Genomic DNA, 20318 nt, shown 5'->3' on the forward strand with positions numbered 1-20318 from the left:
GACAAAGCATGGCCATTTTCCAATGGCCACCATTGATTTTCCTCTTATTTGTGAACAGGTTCTCCTGGTTTCACAGGGCCAAAAGGTGACAAAGGATTCCCTGGCATAATTGGCCTGGTTGGGCCCCCAGTAAGTGACTGTAACAGTTGTGTGTGTGTGTGGGGGGGGGGCGTGGGGTTGGAGGGAGAGTGTAGTAATGATTCTCTGCAGTTCTAATTACTGAGTGACTCTTCTTTTCCTAGGGTCTTCCTGGCGTGCAAGGGCCTCCTGGGCGTGTGGGTGCCAAAGGCGATCCAGGTGATGTCCTTGCTTTTCCTGGAATGAAAGGTGAAAAAGGAGACCCAGGCTTCCCAGGCCCTTCAGGGCTGCCCGGTTTAGATGGGACACCTGGAAAAAATGGACTGCCAGGATCTCCTGGGCCCAAGGGAGAGCCAGTAAGTTCCTGATAATGGAGCATTGTTGCAAATCTATTCTGTTATATGTGAGTTAAACTAAAGGAGTGACGTGTATATATTCTAGCCCTAGTTCCCAATACTATGAGCCTTACTTTCTGAGCAGATAGTGGAAACTATGGTTCCCAAAGGGTAACATTTCCATGCTGTGCTGTGTATGTCAAACACTTCCTGATTCAGTCCAGTCACCAAACTTACAACTGGCCAAAGCTCCATACAGTGTCCACAGCTCTCCAGAACATAGAATCTAAGACATGGTTTTAAATGTTGCAGCACTCTGCAAAGCCTTAAATGCTGCTTTCACAACCAATCTCTATTTCTCTCAGGAATTCTGATTGAATGTCTCAGCTGAGATTTTTCTCTTCATTCAAGAAAAGAAAGCAATTTTCTTACATAGCCTGCTCCACCAAACCATCTTATTTTGGCCAGCAATCTGAGTAGTTGTTGCTTCTGGGAGTTGCTGCTCTTGACTAAGCTCTAGTTCCACAGCCAACCCCTCATCCACGCTATCCATTATGATGGCCGTCTTTGTAAAACAGTTCATCTAGATCAGTGGTTCTCAACCTGGGGTCCCCAGATGTTTTTGGCCTACAACTCCCAGAAATCCCAGCCAGTTTACCAGCTGTTAGGATTTCTGGGAGTTGAAGGCCAAAAATATCTGGGGACCCCAGGCTGAGAACCACTGCTCTAGATGCCAAAAGAGCAAGAGCTGCTCTGGATCTTATTGCTGAGTAGGGAGTGTGGTGGAGAGCAGAATATTATTGAAACATGAGGTCAAACAAAGCCCTCAAAGCTATTTTTTCACACACACACACACCCTCAGAAATTCTCCTGAGAAAATGATAAATTGCCATTCTCGGAAGCTTTCCAAATAGCTCATGGGACTTCTTGTATCATTTCCATATCTTTTTCGAAATGAGAAGTAGATCTCTGAAAGACGTCCTTCCTTCCTCTTTTTAATGAAGGAGATCTATGCAACTCGCAGAAGGGCCCTGGCTGGTTGGCCTGCTTTTTAAAGATCTTGAAAATCTGCCCACCAACAAAGGAAGATTTATGTATCAAATAAATGGAAAGGCAGTTTAATGTAGTACAGGATGAGCCATCCAGATCTAATGGAACTGTAGCCCCCATTAGGCCTAGCCAGCAAAATTGATAATAAGGAATTTCAGGAGTTGCAGTCCAAACACATCTGAAAGGCCACACTTTGATCAACCCTGGTCTAGTGTAGTGGCTTTTGCAATTGCCCATGAGTTCCGATTTGCTGACCTAACCTCTTCCGTCTTGCATTTGAACACCCTTGTTGATCAGCAAGAACACCACATGCTAGGTTTGCCATGAATGAGGATTGACTTGAAGGCACAACTATAACAGTGAGCAGATAGACCATCCATCAGCAAAGCAATACATGTCTCTTCCTATAGAATGGGCTGTAAATAAATCAACGTTGGAAAAACTTCTATGATGCGAGTGTTTTTCACCCTGCCTTTCCTTGTCCTTTCAGGGAGGGATCAACTACAAAGGAGAAAGGGGCCCCTCTGGCGATCCAGGACTTTCTGGACCTCCAGGGGATCGGGGGCCGTCAGGACCCCCTGGATTTGGCCCCCAGGGTCCCCCAGGAGAGAAAGGCATCCAGGGGGTCTCAGGTCGCCCAGGACCCCCCGGAGTCCCAGGTAAGTCTAATGACCTTTTCTTTTCTTTTCTTTTTTAAAATAATTTTTATTGAGGGATTTTCAGGGGGGGGGGACAAGGAGCAAGGGAGGAGTGAAAGGCGGACAGGGAGGGAGAAATGGGAGGGGGGACTGGAGGGAGGGGGTAAAAAAAAGAAAAAAAGCCACCAGGGGATGGACAATAAGATAAAAAGATTTTTAAAAATTGAAAAAGGGGAGAGAGAAAAAAGAAAAAGAAAAAAAGGAGAGAGAGAAAAAAGGAAAAAGTATCTAACTTCCTTTCTTCTTTATTGTGGGTTGGTATAAAAATCTCTAAAAAACCAAAAAAGAAAAAAAAGAAAACCAAAAATGTATGTAGAACTTTTTTGTGCTGTATTCATCTTTATCGCTCTTTGTGGTTTACTTTGTTTTAGTTTAATAACTTTTGCTTATTTTCTTTCATCCATTCTTTGAATAAAGTCCTATCAGTCTTGTTCCTACTTTTTGTCTGGGTTTTGGCAAGCCGGGAGGTCAGTTCGTCCATATTCATGATATCCATCAACCTGTCTAGCCATTGATCTTTTGTAGGTGTCAGCTTTTGCCTCCAAACCCTTGCATATACAATTCTCGCGGCAATGGTGATATATGTGGACAGCCTATCTATATTTGTGCTCCAATTGGAGTTTGTTAAACCAAGCAAGAAGTATTCCGGTTTCAGAGGAATTTTTAGTGACCAAAATCAAGCCCTTAAGACAAAAATCTCTAATCATTATCAGGTTTCCACCAAAAGTTAGCCGTATTCATCCTCAAAAGAACACGGTAGAAAATAACACAGCCCTTGGTGTCTTGGTTTTTCAGCATCTGCTTGGGGTTATTTGGGGCACTGATTCAGAAAATTGCATTGGATAGACATCATTAGCTCTAGTTTCTTAGAAACGCCTATAATGGTTTTCCTTGGGCAAGTAGATGGTGACTGGTAGATGTCATACATTCTGTATCTCAGAAGCTAGAACTGATAGGGGAAAGCAGATCAGATTTACCCAGAAACGAGTCTGTCATCTGAGGTACTAAAGTGTATGTAGGCCAATGTAATTGGTTTTTTAAAATTGTGCATGATTATTTTCTTCTTAATGATCTGCCTTTTAAAAGATAAATTGAGGGGTTTTGGAAGGGAGGGATGTCTATATTAAATCCTAATATCTTGGCTATGAATTATGAGAGGCTTATCTGTATTTTTTCTTCTTTCAGGACCCAAAGGAGAACCTGGTCAAACTATCACAGAATCAGGGTCTCCTGGTATCCCTGGCCCCCCAGGAAGGGATGGTGAAATTGGCCTTCCAGGTAAGAAATTACCTGTGATTCCCAGTGAATTTTCTCCCCCTTTACATTGGAGTGGGGTTGGATGGGAGGGAGGAACAAGAGATTTTTCTGTCTTGATAAGGAAGGTGTTCGAATGCATGTGCTGCAAAAATGGCCCGGTGCTGCAGAATTTTTCACATTACAGAGCTTTCTGCAAAGAAAATTGTGCCAAAAACATTTTTGTACAGGAAAGAGTAAGTTTCTCTCTATTTGTAGTGAATGTCTAGCAAAAAAAAAATCCCTGAAATGCAAAAAATCATCCAAAATATGCAGAACTTTTCATGATCCTTATCAAATAATGAAATATTCTTCTGTGAAAGCTAGAATAAAATAGGATTATTTCCATATTACAGAACTGTAATGGTATGATATGACTTCAACTGCTGTGTCTAAAAATACTGGGATTTATAGTTGGGCAAGATGCTCAACATTTTACATTTACCCACTCCTCTGAGCTCCAGCACCAGAGTACCCCATTGGACTACAAATCCCAGGATTCTACAAGGGGAAATCATGACAATTAAACAGGGATCAGACTTCCCTAATTGTGAAATGTAGATAGCAGAGATTTAAGGCCCTGGATTTTGCTGACTGAGATGCAACTTTTTCCAGGTGACCCAGGTTCTCCAGGGCAGCCAGGATTGCCAGGAGTCACCGGGCAAAAAGGTGAAATGGGATTACCTGGCATTGGACTTCCAGGCCCACCCGGGCCCAAAGGTTTGTTTTCGTAGTATTTTATAATCCCTATAAGACACTTGTATGTAGATTGTGGTGATCTGAATTCAAATCCTCACTCAGCCTTAAAGTATTTAGTGTAAACCACCATCTTTCATCATAACCCACCTTAGTTGCTTGGTGGGAGAATGAAAGATGTTGGGTTGCTACTGGACCAAGTGGCAGTCTAGGAAATCTTAGAGGGTCACACACCAAATTCCTTTGTTTGATTCTGTGTCTTATTTTGTTCTTGTTTTAAAACATAATTCATTTGCATCTCTATTGACATTTTGAATTTCCATTAAATGGGGAAACGAGAGGAAATAGCAACAGCTCAGATCAAGACAAGATTTCAACTTCTTGTCATCTTCTTAATGAAACATTATCTGAGTCTGTGTTTTAGATGTAGCAGATCATCCTGCCTTTCTGGTTATCTTTTGATTTTAGGACTAGATCTTTTTAGGGTTAAGGGCTGGGAGATAATCCCATGAAAGAAAAGTAGTAGAAACTTCTTGAGAATGTAGAAGGTGGCCTCTTTGGGCTGACCAAAGGGATACCTGGTCCGCCACCCTTTCTCACAGATGTTGATAGGAAGCCTACAAGCAAGACATGATCTCTGCCACTGTTACTGACCCCTGGACACACCATTTTGTCCTATTTTGGAAAGTAAACTGGCTCAGACTTGGTTAATACTTGGAAGGGAGTCCACCAAAAGATCTCCAAGTAGACCTATGAAAGCATCCTACTTAAAGTCTCAAAGAGTCATTGCTTTCAAATACAGTTAGTAGTACTACGTTAGCTGAACCACTAGTCTGATATAAGATCATGCAGATTCTTGTGCTCCCTTGTCTTGAATGGCATAGTCAGTGGCTCATGAAGAAGTTTGTTTGAATGTGATGGCTTCATGATACTGTACATCAAACTACTTCCATTGTGTTTTAGGTTTCCTGGGATTGCCTGGTCTCCCAGGACCACCTGGAGCCCCTGGAAGACCAGGCCAAGATGGGCCACCTGGGCCACCCGGAATAGCAGGACTGAAGGTCAATAAAGAAGAGAGTTCATTAATTTGGCTTGGAAGGACGTCATGGATTTGATCATACAATGCTGTAGGGCGCTTCTAGTTGGGCCTGAGTTTCAAGATGCTCTGATGGAAAATCTCCCCAGAAACCAAAATGACTAAACTGAGGCATTTAGGGTTTTCTCTTAGCATTTAGGAAAGTCTGTGATACTTTTGGAGAACTCTAGGGACAGAATTTTAGTTCCTGGACTTGCGAAATTTGCCAATCCTGGGAAAAATAAACCTGAGAGTCCATCTTTGCATACAGATTAACATTACCTTGCATTTAGGAGAAGTATAAATTAGTGGTCATTTTGGTTTTAGCACCATGTTGTCTTCTCACAGCTGTCAAGTCTCTTTTACTTAGTCCGAGGTTCAGTTTAAGTTTCAAAGAAAACCACGACTTTCACAATTATGATGGCCACCTTGACTCCCATTTTGGAAGAAATGCAAGATAAAAACTCGTTAAACAAACAATCTTCCAAATGGGTTGTTGTGCATTTTCCAGGCTGTATGGCCATGTTCCAGAAGCATTCTCTCCTGATGTTTCACCCACATCTATACCTGGCAACCTCAGAGGTTGTGAGGTATATTATATGGGTGAAACATCAGGAGAGAATGCTTCTTTAACATGGCCATACAGCCTGGAAAAGGCACAACAGCCCAGTGATTCTGGCCATGAAAGCCTTTGACAACACATTACACTTCCAAATGTATAGCAGCAAACCATTGTTTAGTCTCTTTGCCGCCTTGTATCATAAAAAGAAGCTACAAGAGGAGACTGCTAAGGTGGGGCAATGAGTTTATGTTTTTTCAGGTAGATTGTCTTGCGTTGGTTTACTTGGCTACAGTATTTATGGATTTAAAATCAGACATCCAAAAATGTAAGGATTAAGATATGAGTAGTGTGTTTAGTGGGAACAGAGAAACAAAGTTCTAAAGTATCACCTGCCTTGGCTTATCCGTCTTTCTTTGTTTTTTTTTAGGGGGATCGTGGCTTTGGTGTTCCAGGGCCAGCTGGGCCCCCCGGACAGCCAGGCCTTAAAGGGGCACAAGGTCCTAGAGGTGACCCTGGGTTTTCAGGGAGTCCTGGGATCCCAGGACGCACAGGTTTTGATGGAACTCCAGGACTTAAAGGTAATAGCAATGATATTTGATAGGACCTGGCAGCATAGATAATACTGAGATACTTTGCAGAAAGCATCTTCCTTCATTTGCAATCTGATGTGCTCCTTGCAAGTATTTCTGATGGGTTTTTACTAAAACGGAATGTAATGAAAACTATAGTTTTTAAAGTATAATTGCTTTGGTGTGGTGGTTGAACTAGTTTATTCTTGACTTAAGTGTGCCAGAAATCAAAACTATACTTTGAAGCAGCTTTGAAGACCATTATTTCGGTTAGTTGTTATTATCTTCTCAATAGAGCCAAGGATCAACATCTCTATTCTAGCAAACCCCCTCTGAAGAAATCTTGCCAAGACCTTCCCATAATAGGTTTGCCTTAGGACTGCCATAAGTTGGAATCTACTTGAAGGCACACAGAAACAGCAACACAGTTTTACTTTATTACAACTTCCTTTCCAGGTGACCCTGGGCCCCGTGGCCAGCCAGGCTTGGTAGGATCTCCAGGCGTCCCAGGAATCGGTGAACAAGGCCCACCGGGTGCACCAGGACCCCCAGGACCCGTGGGTCCCCCAGGTGAGAGGACTATGTCACAAATAGTGTGATCTAATGAGAGCGCAACTCAAACAAATGTGAAGGAACCGTGCATCATTCTGTCTTTTTGCATAGCCTTCCGTTAGAGAGTTCCTACAAAACCAAGAGCAGAAACAGGAAGTTGTGGAAGGCTAGGGAGCATTCGCTTTGGAGGGCAATACTATTCCACTGCCCCAATAAACCCCTAAACTAAATGTATTTTGCCCCCAAATGTCTCCCAACACCCTTTAGGGCAGCATTTCTCAACCTGGGGGTTGGGACCCTTGGGGAGGTCATGAGGCGGTGTCAGGGGGTCGCCAAAGAGCATCAGAAAACATATTTATGATGGTCTTAGGAACCCCTTTGATGGAGAAGGCTGAAGATCTCTTCACCTGTCCTTCTCTTCCTTTTTGGAAACAGACGGCAAATCCTCCCACCAATTTGCCTAATTCTATAGTTGATGGGGTTCAAGAGGCTCTTTGATTGTAGGTGAACTATAAATCCCAGCATACTCACAAATGTAAGATCTATTTTCCCCAACCTCTACCAATGTTCAAATTTGGGCATACTGAGTATCCATACCATGTTTGGTCTGGATCCATCATTGTTTGTGTCCACAGTGCTCTCTGGATGTAGGTGAACTACAACTCCCAAACTCAAGATCAGCGCCCATCAAACCCTTCCAGTACTTTCTATTGGTCATGGGAGTTCTGTGTGCCAAGTTTGGCTCAATTCCATCGTTGTTGGAGTTCAGAATGCTTTTAGATTGTAGGTTAACTACAATTCCCAAATGACAAAATCAACCCCCCAGCACCACCAGTATTCAAATTTGGGCATATTGGGTATTTGTGCCAAATTTGGTCCAGTGAATGAAAATACATCAAATACGTACATTACAATTCATAATAGTAGCAAAATTACAGTTATGAAGTAGCAAGGAAAATAATTTTATGGTTGGGGGGGGGGGGGTCACCACAACATGAGAAACTGCATTAATGGGTCACGGCATTAGGAAGGTTGGGAACCATGCTCTAGGGTCTGTGGGTTCACATTTGTCATCTTTCTTGTCCTAACCATGGACCATGTAAGCCCTAGAGATACCTTTTTCCAAAAGTGGAAATGAGTAGAAGTAACTTCCATTTGAGTTCTGCTTTCTAAAAAATAGGCCATATTTGTAGAACTTGTTTTGTTTCCAGAAGTTACCAAATCCACCCGAAAATTGTTTACAAGAATCGAAAGAAATGTACTGAGAATATGGTATTGAATTTGATACCTTTTGGAAACTAATTCCACATTTTGGGACTATAACAGCCTGGGGAAATGCTTGCTAGAGAGTATTGAAAGGCAAAAAAAACATCTACTCCTGGATTTTTCTCAGGAGCTATTTGTGAGGGACTCTACTTTTTGGAAAGATTGGGGAATTTGTGGTCGCACTTCTCCGTTATGGTAGTACTGTTCTTTTTAGACTGTGCCTTTCTTGGGAATAATTGCAGCACTGCATGCCACAGGGAGTTCACACCACAGGTATTGCTGCAAAAACCTTAGCCAGAAGCATGGCAATTCCTTACGCTCCTAAGGCAGTCCTCTGAGCTTTCCTTCACATACAGTTAAGGCATAAATCCACACATCAATTAACCACTACCCAAATATTTTCCTATGAAGCTCGGCACAATTTCATTCCAAGCCACCCTGAGAATGCCTTTTGGCTCTTGGCATGCACATCTCCTTAGCTCTATTGAATGGCCACAAACTACTGTGTATTTATTTAGTACTTTTGGGTGCCAACATTGTGTGAAAATGGCAAAATCTGTACCTGAGGTGTTTGAAGAAACTCTACATCTCAAAATTGGCACTTTCCCCATGACTATAACCTTGTTATCGAGGCCCCTGGTGGTGGCGCAGTGTGTTAAAGTGCTGAGCTGCTGAACTTGCAGACCAAAAGGTCCCAGGTTCAAATCCCGGGAGCGGAATGAGCGCCGGCTGTTAGCCCCAGCTTCTGTCAACCTAGCAGTTCAAAAACATGCCAGTGTGAGTAGATCAATAGGTACCGCTCCAGCGGGAAGGTAACAGCACTCCATGCCGGCCACATGACCTTGGAGGTGTCTACGGACAACGCCGGCTCTTTGGCTTAGAAATGGAGATGAGCACCAACCCCCAGAGTCTGTCACGACTGGACTTAACGTCAGGGGAAAACCTTTACCTATAAACTTGTTGCAAAACACATCAAGACTGGAATGTGTATTCCAATAACCCAAGCTGTAAAGTTTTCACCAGATGCTTCAGATCCCCCAAATTGAATTTTGTAATCCTTGCTTTTCGAATTGGACCTGTGAGGGTTTAATATCATTTATTGCCCTTTCCACATGATATGATGGAGTATCTCAGGCAACTCTCTGCATGCAACACATCTCTTAATGCAGTTTTATCCAAGTGCTGAAATGTTCACATTATGTCGATTCATTTTTCCCTTCACTCCATTTATTTGAAACAATCCATATGGTTCAGTCTTTGTTGTTGTTCCATCATTTCACCTGCATGGCTGAAGCTTATACTAACCAACCAGCATTAACAGTCACTGTCGGCTTTCTTCAAATGTCACAAACTTTTCTTCTTCTACTCCTGTTTCTCTTTGTTTCCTTAGCAATCATTTGGGATAACAATGATACGATTCTTTGTAACTGTGCAATTTGAAACCTCTTGGTTTGCATTTTCCTTTGGAAGTGTCATTATTTATTCAGATACTGTCACCAAAGACATGGGAGCATAATTCCACCAATAAAAAGTGGGAAAGTAGAAAAGACAGTACTTTGGTTAAATTCTGTTATGCAGAAGCATCAAAAGGTTATGTTTCTATTGGATGTTTTGTTGTGGGATTGGTTTTCTCCAGATATTATGGTGACCAGCCATTGGAAAATGTTTCAGACAAGTCTGCTTGAAGTTCAATTTCTAGATGTTGCCTATATGTGTACCTTGGCATTGTGCTTGGGTTAGATAACTGACAATATCCACAACCTATTTATTCGCTGGGTAATCTGTGATGGGTTGTGGATTGAAACCATTATGTAGCTTTTCTGTCTAACATTGGTGTGCTTCCTTTTGTATCCTAACCTTAACGGCATTCTCCCAACTCCCTACTTCTGCCTGTGCCTCAACTTCCTGATGAGTTCTTACCATGATGGCTTTTCATCTTCTCAGGCCCACCAGGTACTATGGATTCCTTGGTCCACCTCTTTTCCCCTTCTCATACATGCACTGATTTTTTTTTCCAATTAAAAATGCACTTAGTTCTACTTAACGTTTTTTCTGTGGAGGAGCTGGCCTAAATCTAGCTTCACATAGTACTACAGTAGTAATGCAGTGGGGCTTCCTTCTACTTCTCTTCTCTGTGCTCTCAACAGCAATCCCAAAAACTGGCTTTGTTAACCACATGTACTCCACATTTGGCAGAACCAATTTTGGAACACATAGAGAGTTGTGAGAAGGTGGGAGGATTGTTCACCTCCTCTTTCTGTTGGGTTTTACTCATATTTTAATGGAAGTTTATTGTTAGATACTAGCCAGTAGTTGGAAAGGAGTCTCTAAGCCACCTTCTGGAATAGAGTTGAGAAATCTTGGGTTGTTTAGGAATATATAACCCTTGCAATCTCTTGTCTTTGATCATGCTGGGTAGATCTAAAACAGTGGTTTTCAACCTGTGGGTCCCCAGGTGTTTTGGCCTACAACTCCCAGAAATCCCAGCCAGTTTTCCAGCTGTTAGGATTTCTGGGAGCTGAAGGCCAAAACATCTGGGGACCCTCAGGTTGAGAAGCACTGATCAAATAGGAGCTATAGTCTGGAACAGCCGGAGGGCCAAATTTTCCCAATTATAGAAGTGTGCTGTATATACTCATGCATGTCTACTTCATATGTATGCTGAGGGTTGGTTCGGGGGCCAAAATTATAGATTTTGATTTAACACATGGTTAGGTTGAGGGTCATTATGTGAAGAGCTTTGAAGTACTTGTGCTGCTTCAGATGGCCAGCCACTTCTAGCCATCACCATTTCCCCAAAAGATCCAAAATCATCACTGTGGCAGAAATAGCTAGAGTGGTCAGTGCTCATTTTAGGTTCTGCTGGGATCAATTAAGCTCTTGCCTTTCACAACTCTACCTATAAGAGTTAAAATACAATACTCACATTAACCCATGGTCAACCTAGTTTTGGGGAGTTTATTTTTTGACTAAAATCTCTAGACTTACATATATCCAGTACTAATCCAGATTTTGATATAAATAAAGAATCTGAACTCTACATTTTTATCTTGGGAGAACATTTCTGTAGGCACTTCTAGACCCTCCAGCAGCTTCCACATCTGCTCACCTGGAGCAGCTTTGGCAACCATTTTGTGCAGGTCCCTATTTCCTCATGTTTGGAGTCCTGTGAAATATGTGGTTTTCAGAGACCTGCTCAGTTTTTATTGAATTAAGTCTAAATGGGTAACCAATCAACTTGACCATCTAATAAGGCTGATACTACACACAATTCCATCTGTGGTGCAGTTTGCCATCATTCTAGCACTTCTTCTATAAATGCTTTAACTGAAGGACTGTGTTTGATAACGTTGCCCAGGATTGCAAGGCGTGCCAGGAGAAAAGGGAGACCCAGGTCCACCCGGGTTCGACGTTCCTGGTCCTCCAGGTGACAGAGGCAGCCCAGGTTTCCCAGGATCACCTGGTCTCCCAGGGCCTCCAGGTCCACTTGGGCCACCTGGACGAGATGGAATGCCAGGATTACAAGGTAAATTTCTTTTAGGCTTTTAGAAGTGTTGGAAACTGATGGTTGCATAGCAACTCATGACTTTGGACAAGGGTTTGCGTTTGATTGAGTGGGGATGGTTTGAATGTGTCTCAGGTTTTCTTCGTTCCAGAGATTCCATTAAATTTGAGACTTGCAGGTGGACCTTTTTAATATTGTTGCCCTCTTCCAGTTTTCCAGATGTGTGCCACCCTGTGTCTTGCTGTTAGAATCTGGAGAAATCCCCCTGTCAACAAGAGCGTGGTGGTGGGCCCTTAAATATTGGCTTAAGATCAGTATTTTCAGACTGGGCTCAGGTCTGATTCACCATCCAGCCCAGGATGATTCAGTAGGAGAGGGTTCAAGTTTAACTCTAAAAAGCCTCTTCTATTGGCCACTCTCCATCCCTCTTATCTCATCTGGGTTTTGACATTGCACTTAAATCAATTACCGTATATACTCGAGTATGAGCTGACCCGAATATAAGCCAAGGCACCTAATTTTACCACAAAAAACTGGGAAAACATTGACTCCAGTATAAGCCAAGGGTGGTAAATTTCAGAAATAAAAATGGATACCAATAAAATTACATTAATTGAGGCATCAGTAGGTTAAATGTTTTTGAATATTTACATAAAGCTCTAATTTAAGATAAAAGTGTTCAACTCTGATCAAATCATTATTCTCGTCTTCTTCCATGTAAATGTGCTTATGTATCCTTTTAATAATAGAGTAAAATAATACATGTAATAATAATAATAATAATAATAATAATAATAATAATAATAATAAATACAGACAACATCAAGCATGAACATGTGAAGACTGTGGTCAGTAAAGAATACACACAAAGGGTCAGAAAAATTCTCAAAAGCAAGCTCAATGGAGGCATCACCATCAAGGCCATAAACACCTGGGCCATACCTGTCATAAGATATACTGCTGGCATCATAAACTGGACACAGATGGAACTGGACAATTTGGACAGAAAAACAAGAAACCTCATGACCATTCATCATTCCCTGCACCCTCGCAGTGATGTTGACCGGCTATATCTGCCTAGAAGATCAGGGGGCAGAGGACTCTTACAAGTCAAACAAGCAGTCAAAGAAGAAGAACATGCCCTGGCAGAATATGTAAAGCAAAGTGAAGAACCTGCTTTGATTGAAGTCAAAAATCAGAAACTCCTCAAAGCACAGCAGACAAAAAACCAGTACAAGAAAGCCACACTACAAACTAGAGCTGACAGCTGGCACAACAAAACATTGCATGGAAAGTTCCTTGACAAAATTGAAGGAAAAGCTGATAAGGAGAAGACCTGGCTTTGGCTCACGAATGGGACCCTGAAGAAGGAGACAGAAGGCCTGATCCTTGCAGCCCAGGAGCAAGACATCAGGACAAATGCAATTAAGGCCAAGATCGAAAAATCAGCTGATGACCCAAAATGCAGACTGTGCAAGGAAACCGATGAAACCATTGATCATATCCTCAGCTGCTGTAAGAAAATTGCACAGACAGACTACAAACAGAGGCACAACTGTGTGGCCCAAATGATTCATTGGAACTTATGCCTCAAGTACCACTTCCCAGCAGCAAAGAACTGGTGGGATCACAAACCTGCAAAAGTATTGGAAAATGAGCACGCAAAGATACTGTGGGACTTTCGAATCCAGACTGACAAAGTTCTGGAACACAACACACCAGACATCACAGTTGTGGAAAAGAAAAAGGTTTGGATCATTGATGTCACCATCCCAGGTGACAGTCGCATTGACGAAAAACAACAGGAAAAACTCAGCCGCTATCAGGACCTCAAGATTGAACTTCAAAGACTCTGGCAGAAACCAGTGCAGGTGGTCCCAGTGGTGATGGGCACACTGGGTGCCGTGCCAAAAGATCTCAGCCGGCATTTGGAAACAATAGACATTGACAAAATTACGATCTGCCAGCTGCAAAAGGCCACCCTGCTGGGATCTGCACACATCATCCGAAAATACATCACACAGTCCTAGACACTTGGGAAGTGTTCGACATGTGATTTTGTGATATGAAATCCAGCATGTCTATCTTGTTTGTTGTGTCATAATAATAATAATAATAATAATAATAATAATAATAATAATAATAATAATAATAATAATAATAAATACAGAAAAATAATACAGTAGAGTCTCACTTATCCAACATAAATGGGCCAGCAGAATGATGAATAAGTGAATATGTTGGATAATAAGGAGAGATAAAGGAGAAGCCTATTAAACATCTAATTAGGTTATGATTTTACAAAGTAATCACCAAAACATCATGTTATACAACAAATTTGACAGAAAAAGTAGTTCAGTACGCAGTAATTCTATGCAGTAATTACTGTATTTATGAATTTAGCACCAAAATATCACGATGTATTGAAAACATTGACTAAAAAAATGCGTTGGATGATCCAGAACATTGGATAAGTGAGACTCTGCTGTACATGTAACTGCAATAATATTAATATCAGAGTGAAATAATAAATGTATTATTATTATTATTATTATTATTATTATTATTATTATTATTAATATAATAATAATAGAGTAAAATAAATGTAATAGTAGCAACAATAATAGAGAAAAATAATAAATGTACCATATATTCTTGAGTATAAGCTGACCCAAATATAAGCCAACCAGGACCCTCACCCGAGTATAAGCCGAGGGGAGCTTTTTCAGTCTTTAAAAAAGGGCTGAAAAACTAGGCTTATACTTGTGTATATACAGTAAATCAAGATTGTGGGACATTGCCTTCTGTGAGGTGCAGTCTTGCTCATATGTTTCTTGTTCCTCAAGCGCCCTGAGTATACACTATGCTGGGCCTCTCCATGAAGCAACTTATCTTAAGAACTTGACTGTGGTCAAATATCATTGACTATTCTCCAAGTCAAGGTGCAATGTGTTTCCACATTGTTTCGACGTAGATTTGTGGGAGTTCCGTACAATGCAAGACTTTGCCCTTTTAATAACCAGGATGTTGAATGTATGTATCACATCTTTTTGTCCTGTAGTTTTTATAGCAGGCTCAGCTACATATTATTAACCCACTACTGAGAAACCTACCCAGTAGATCAGCCCAATTCCATGTAAATTTTTGATAGGTGACAATTTCCCCCATGTGATCTTGGCTGTTGCCAGGTTTCTCTCTGAACTAGACAGGATAAGACAACTTCCTGTGTTGGACTCGGGTTGAAACTTACCTTTTATATATTTGCAGTGTTTTTACCCTTGTGCATCTGCTGTTGCAGTCTTCCTGCATTTAAGTGGTTTATGAATCTGTTGACAGTTGTGCACTTTTTATCACAGTCTTTGGACCATGATAAAGTTTGATTGGATATTTTTTCAAATTAATTACCGTATATACTCGAGTATAAGCCTACCCGAATATAAGCCGAGGCACCTAATTTTATCACAAAAAACTGGGATAACTTATTGACTCGAGTATAACCCGAGGGTGGGAAATGCAGCAGTTATGGGTAAATTTCAAAATAAAAATAGATACCAATAAAATTTCATTAATTGAGGCATCAGTAGGTTAAATGTTTTTGAATATTTACTGTATTTCAGAGAAAAGCAATAAACCACCTCTATAAGTGGAAAGGTAGGGGCAACAAAAACAATATGGTATCAACAATAACCTAATAATAATAATAATAATAATAATAATAATAATAATAATAATAAAACTTCATTTGGATCCCACCCTATCTCCCCATGGGGACTCAGGTCGGCCTCCAACATAGTAACAGGCAAACATTCAATGCTTATACAAACAATGCAGAGCTAGATATAGATCTATAATTATAGATACTAATTTCACATATGCATTTCCCCCTGAAACGTTTGCAAATCCCTTTGTGTGTGTGTGTGCATTTCCCCTACAATATTTGCAAGCCACACACACACACATATATTCATTCATATCTATCTAGACATGTCTATATATATTTGTGTGTTCATTTCCCCCCTGTAATATTTCCAAGCCCTATATATAGGTAGGTAAGAATATAGTCATATCTATCCAGACATCTCTCCTTATATAGATATTTGCAGAGACTTGCAAACATATGAGGGTAAATTCATATATAAAAATAATGTATATAGATAAATACACATATAAAGGTACATAGAGATTGCAAAAGCTTGCAAAGGGTTAATACCTATATATCTGTAGGAGAGTTTAACAAATATTTCAGGGGGAAATGTTTCATAAGATTAATGAATATATATTTTTCTTCTTCCTGACTTGCAAGGGTGTCTCTCTTTTCAAAACATTCCCTTGATTAAGAACGAGGGAGGCTTTGCAAAAGTAAACACACTGACCGTCTCTCCTTCTCCCATCATCGGAGGTCATAACGACCATCCCAACGAGACTTACTTTACATACCGGGTCCTAGAGAAGTGCACTTGGAAAGGACCAGACGCAGAGCTTTTTCTATTTCTGCCCCTGCCTTATGGAATGCCTTGCCGCCCTACATGAGAGCCATGCGTGAGTTAGGGCCTTTTACCCTCGCACTCAAGACCTGGCTCTTTACTAGAGCTTTTAATCTATGTTAATTTTATTAATATTTGTACGTATGTATTTTTATCCTTTACAATTTTATCTTGTAAATCGCCTAGAGCATCGTGGATGGAGGGCGATTAATAAGTAATTAAATGATGATGATGATGATGATGATGTTTGTTCTATGTTGTTTGGGCCTCTGCCCCATGTAAGCCGCCCTGAGTCCCCGCGAGGAGATGGTGGTGGGGTATAAATAAAGTTTTATTATATTTATTATAAATAGATCACATATTGCAAGCATTAGCCTGCATGCTCTGTTGCGGCCTTGACCTTGACCCGATTATAAGTTGGGGGAGGCTTTTTCAGCTGAAGAACTCGGCTTATCTTTGAGTATATACGGTAATAATGAATGCAGAATTTGCATACAGATTTCGAGTCATCATGATGGGAGGCAGTATTCAAATCCACTGGCAGTTTTTTGGGGGCGCAGTTTATGGAAAAGTACAATCATGGTTTTCTGACTGTAAGAAACCCTCCAAATCCAAAGCATTAATAATGGAAAGTGATACATCCATTAAACCGAGTATGTATTGCAACCAGATCTACTAAGGCTATTAATGGGACCTTCCAGGACTTTCCAATGCTTTCTGTTAGGCATGACAGTCAGTCCTTGGGTCATCTTTGCTAGAAAGTAAAGTCATTAACAGTGCATAGAATCGTCTTTATAGCTTATGATAACATGATCATTTTAAATGCTTTTATTGCATGTAAGTTATTTTAGCACTACATTTATAGCGGATTCCAGTTTGTCACCATCATCTTATGAGACGGAAAGCAGTCAAAGATTTTAGGGTGAGGTAGATTCAGAATAAAACTGTGATCCCATTCCTTTAGGTGGCAAAGGCGAGATGGGCGTGATGGGGGCACCTGGACCACCAGGTTCTCCTGGAACCCCTGGAAGGAGTGGTCTTCCTGGTGCAAAAGGTAAGGTCTGTCTTGCTATCATGGGAGTGGATTTAATGAAGCTTTGAGGTATGTGTCATGGGGATATATGCATGGATACATGTGGCTGATCACTGAAAGACTTTGAAAGTTCGCATATGCTATAAACAGAAGAGGTGGACTATCCACTTTGCTCTGCAGGTACTTTGGTTGCAATGGAATTGAGTCATCCTTAGCCAGTCTTTAGTTCACAGGTCACTGTTAGGTGTATGTTGTGTGGTGTGTATGTGTGTGATATTATGGACCATCCTGAACCTATTGAATGAAGTACGCAGTAACAGTGTTTTAGACATTGCACTTTTCAAATTCTGGGAATTACACCAGTGCTTTGACAATGCTAAGGATGTCAACATAGAATGCCATTCCTTGTAGATTGTGTATTTATTGGAATATATGTTTATATGTGCTTTTTATGGAATGTATTTTAGTATTGTGATTAGAGAGTTGTGCATTTGTGCGGAACCACTGTTCGTTTTGTGTAGTTTCATTCGTGTCGTCTCATTTTTGTATTCATGTCCCGCTATTGAAAATGGGCCACCTATATGACACAAAGGAGCCCCAGTGGCGAAGTGCGTTAAAGCACTGAGCTGGAGACCAAAAGGTCCCAGGTTCAAACCCTGGGAGTGGCGTGAGAGGCGTGTTAGCTCCAGCTCCTGCCAACCTAGCAGTTCAAAAACATTCCAATGTGAGTAGATCAGTAGGTACCGCTCCGGTGGGAAGGTAACGGCGCTCCATGCAGTCATGCCAGCCACATGACCTTGGAGGTATCTATGGACAACACTGGCTCTTCGGCTTAGAAATGGAGATGAGCACCAACCCCCAGAGTCAGACATGACTGGACTTAATGTCAGGGGAAACCTTTACCTTTATCTATATGACACAAATAAATAAATGATTATTATCACTGCATAGTATTGACACAGTAGTCTGAATCCGTGACATGTTCCTTGCCTTTGGGTACCACTTAGGCAATGATGGCTTACCTGGCCAAATGGGCCGTCCTGGATCTATAGGGCAAAAAGGCAGCAAAGGAGAGTCAGGCCTTCCTGGACTTCCAGGGAAAATCGATCTAGACCGGTTGGGCTCCAAAGGAGAAAAAGGAGAGCCGGGAACTCCAGGTGAGTCAACCTTGTCTCTGTGTTTTCCCCTGACTTAATAGAGATCTCTTTTCAGGGCTCCCATTTAGCCACGGCTTGTCGTATGGGACACTTTCTTGGGTGTGTATCTTCTCTTTTAGTTTCTCACTGGGGTTTCCTTCACTGTGGGTATACCAACCTCTTAGTGCAGGAGTCATGCCCTTTTGTGCATTTCCATTTGATCATGTACCTGGATATTAGGCTTGCTCAAATAATTCGTTTTCCCCGTTACCCATTATTAATTCATTATTTTCGTTAGTTTTGAAGCAATATTGAACCTTGGTTGTCCACACGCCTGGATATCGCGGTTTCGAACCGCGATTGGCCGTTTTCCGTTATGGCGCCTTTTTTTTCGTTTTTAAAAAATGCTTTTGCAAATCACCCAAACTTGTTTAATGGCACTGGGGCAACCTAGCGTGTTGTTGGCACCTTGTTGCCAATCAGAGAGCACGTTAAACCAGGGGGAGGGGCTGGTAGGACGTCCTGAATGAAAAGAGCCTGCACTCAGCCTCGTGGCTCATTCGCACCGGGGATTCTGAAGAGGGTGGAAGGGAGTTTGGGCAGGCAGGCAGGCAGGCAGTAAACTTTGCTGCGTCACAGCCTCCTTGGCTGTTTTCGGGAGCTGAGCTAGGCTGAAGACCGGGAGAAAATTTTGGGTGGGTGAGTTTGGGAGGTGTGGGTAAACTGTTGGGTGTTGGGTGTTGCTTTTATAATTTTTTGCAAAGGGCCTGTGGGTGTTTTTTTCCTCACGAGATTGGCGTTTGCAATTTTCCCACACGGCCAGCAATTATTCTGCTGCGCCTTTTTTTCTTCTAAAGGGTTTTTGGAAACAAGGGAGCCTGGTGATTTGGCCCTTGCCTCATGCAGGGCTGTTTTTCTCCGTGCCAGGGTCTCTGAATAAAAAGCCAACTTTGCCAAAAAAAATTGCAGCTCCCATTAGTCCTTGGTAGAACTAAAAAAACTCCTTTTTGGGAAACAAGGGACCCACTTTTGCCCTTTCATTGCTCAAATAGGGCAGTCTCTCCGTGAAAGGGTCGCTTTCTGTGTTTCAAAAGCCAACTTTGCCAAAAAGAACTGCAGCTCCCATTAGTCCTTGGCAGAACTAAAAAAATCCTTTTTGGGAAAAAAGGGACCCACTTTTGCCCTTTCATTGCTCAAATAGGGCAGTCTCTCCGTGAAAGGGTCGCTTCCTGTGTTTCAAAAGCCAACTTTGCCAAAAAGAACTGCAGCTCCCATTAGTCCTTGGCAGAACTCAAAAAACTACTTTTTGGGAAACAAGGGACCCACTTTTGCCCTTTCATTGCTCAAATAGGGCAGTCTCTCCGTGAAAGGGTCGCTTCCTGTGTTTCAGAAGCCAACTTTGCCAAAAAGAACTGCAGCTCCCATTAGTCCTTGGCAGAACTCAAAAAACTACTTTTTGGGAAACAAGGGACCCACTTTTGCCCTTTCATTGCTCAAATAGGGCAGTCTCTCCGTGAAAGGGTCGCTTCCTGTGTTTCAAAAGCCAACTTTGCCAAAAAGAACTGCAGCTCCCATTAGTCCTTGGCAGAACTAAAAAAATCCTTTTTGGGAAAAAAGGGACCCACTTTTGCCCTTTCATTGCTCAAATAGGGCAGTCTCTCCGTGAAAGGGTCGCTTCCTGTGTTTCAAAAGCCAACTTTGCCAAAAAGAACTGCAGCTCCCATTAGTCCTTGGCAGAACTCAAAAAACTCCTTTTTGGGAAACAAGGGACCCACTTTTGCCCTTTCATTGCTCAAATAGGGCAGTCTCTCCGTGAAAGGGTCGCTTCCTGTGTTTCAAAAGCCAACTTTGCCAAAAAGAACTGCAGCTCCCATTAGTCCTTGGCAGAACTCAAAAAATCCTTTTTGGGAAAAAAGGGACCCACTTTTGCCCTTTCATTGCTCAAATAGGGCAGTCTCTCCGTGAAAGGGTCGCTTCCTGTGTTTC

At 41.7% G+C, this 20318-nt stretch overlaps 1 protein-coding gene across 3 annotated transcripts in view; it reads left to right on the top strand.

Moving 5' to 3' along the window:
• The window catches only part of col4a5 (collagen type IV alpha 5 chain), a 129955-nt gene that overhangs the window by 66194 nt on the left and 43443 nt on the right, over positions 1 to 20318 (top strand). For all 3 annotated transcript variants that reach the window (XM_062964072.1, XM_062964070.1, XM_062964071.1), the window contains 11 exons: positions 59 to 129; positions 243 to 434; positions 1954 to 2122; positions 3347 to 3439; positions 4070 to 4174; positions 5114 to 5211; positions 6215 to 6365; positions 6813 to 6926; positions 11533 to 11700; positions 17128 to 17217; positions 18204 to 18353. In XM_062964072.1, coding sequence (XP_062820142.1) covers positions 59 to 129; positions 243 to 434; positions 1954 to 2122; positions 3347 to 3439; positions 4070 to 4174; positions 5114 to 5211; positions 6215 to 6365; positions 6813 to 6926; positions 11533 to 11700; positions 17128 to 17217; positions 18204 to 18353 — 1401 coding nt within the window. The remainder of the gene's footprint in view (positions 1 to 58; positions 130 to 242; positions 435 to 1953; positions 2123 to 3346; positions 3440 to 4069; positions 4175 to 5113; positions 5212 to 6214; positions 6366 to 6812; positions 6927 to 11532; positions 11701 to 17127; positions 17218 to 18203; positions 18354 to 20318) is intronic.

The sequence above is a fragment of the Anolis carolinensis genome, unplaced genomic scaffold, assembly GCF_035594765.1.
Source record: "Anolis carolinensis isolate JA03-04 unplaced genomic scaffold, rAnoCar3.1.pri scaffold_12, whole genome shotgun sequence".
NCBI lineage: Eukaryota > Metazoa > Chordata > Lepidosauria > Squamata > Dactyloidae > Anolis > Anolis carolinensis.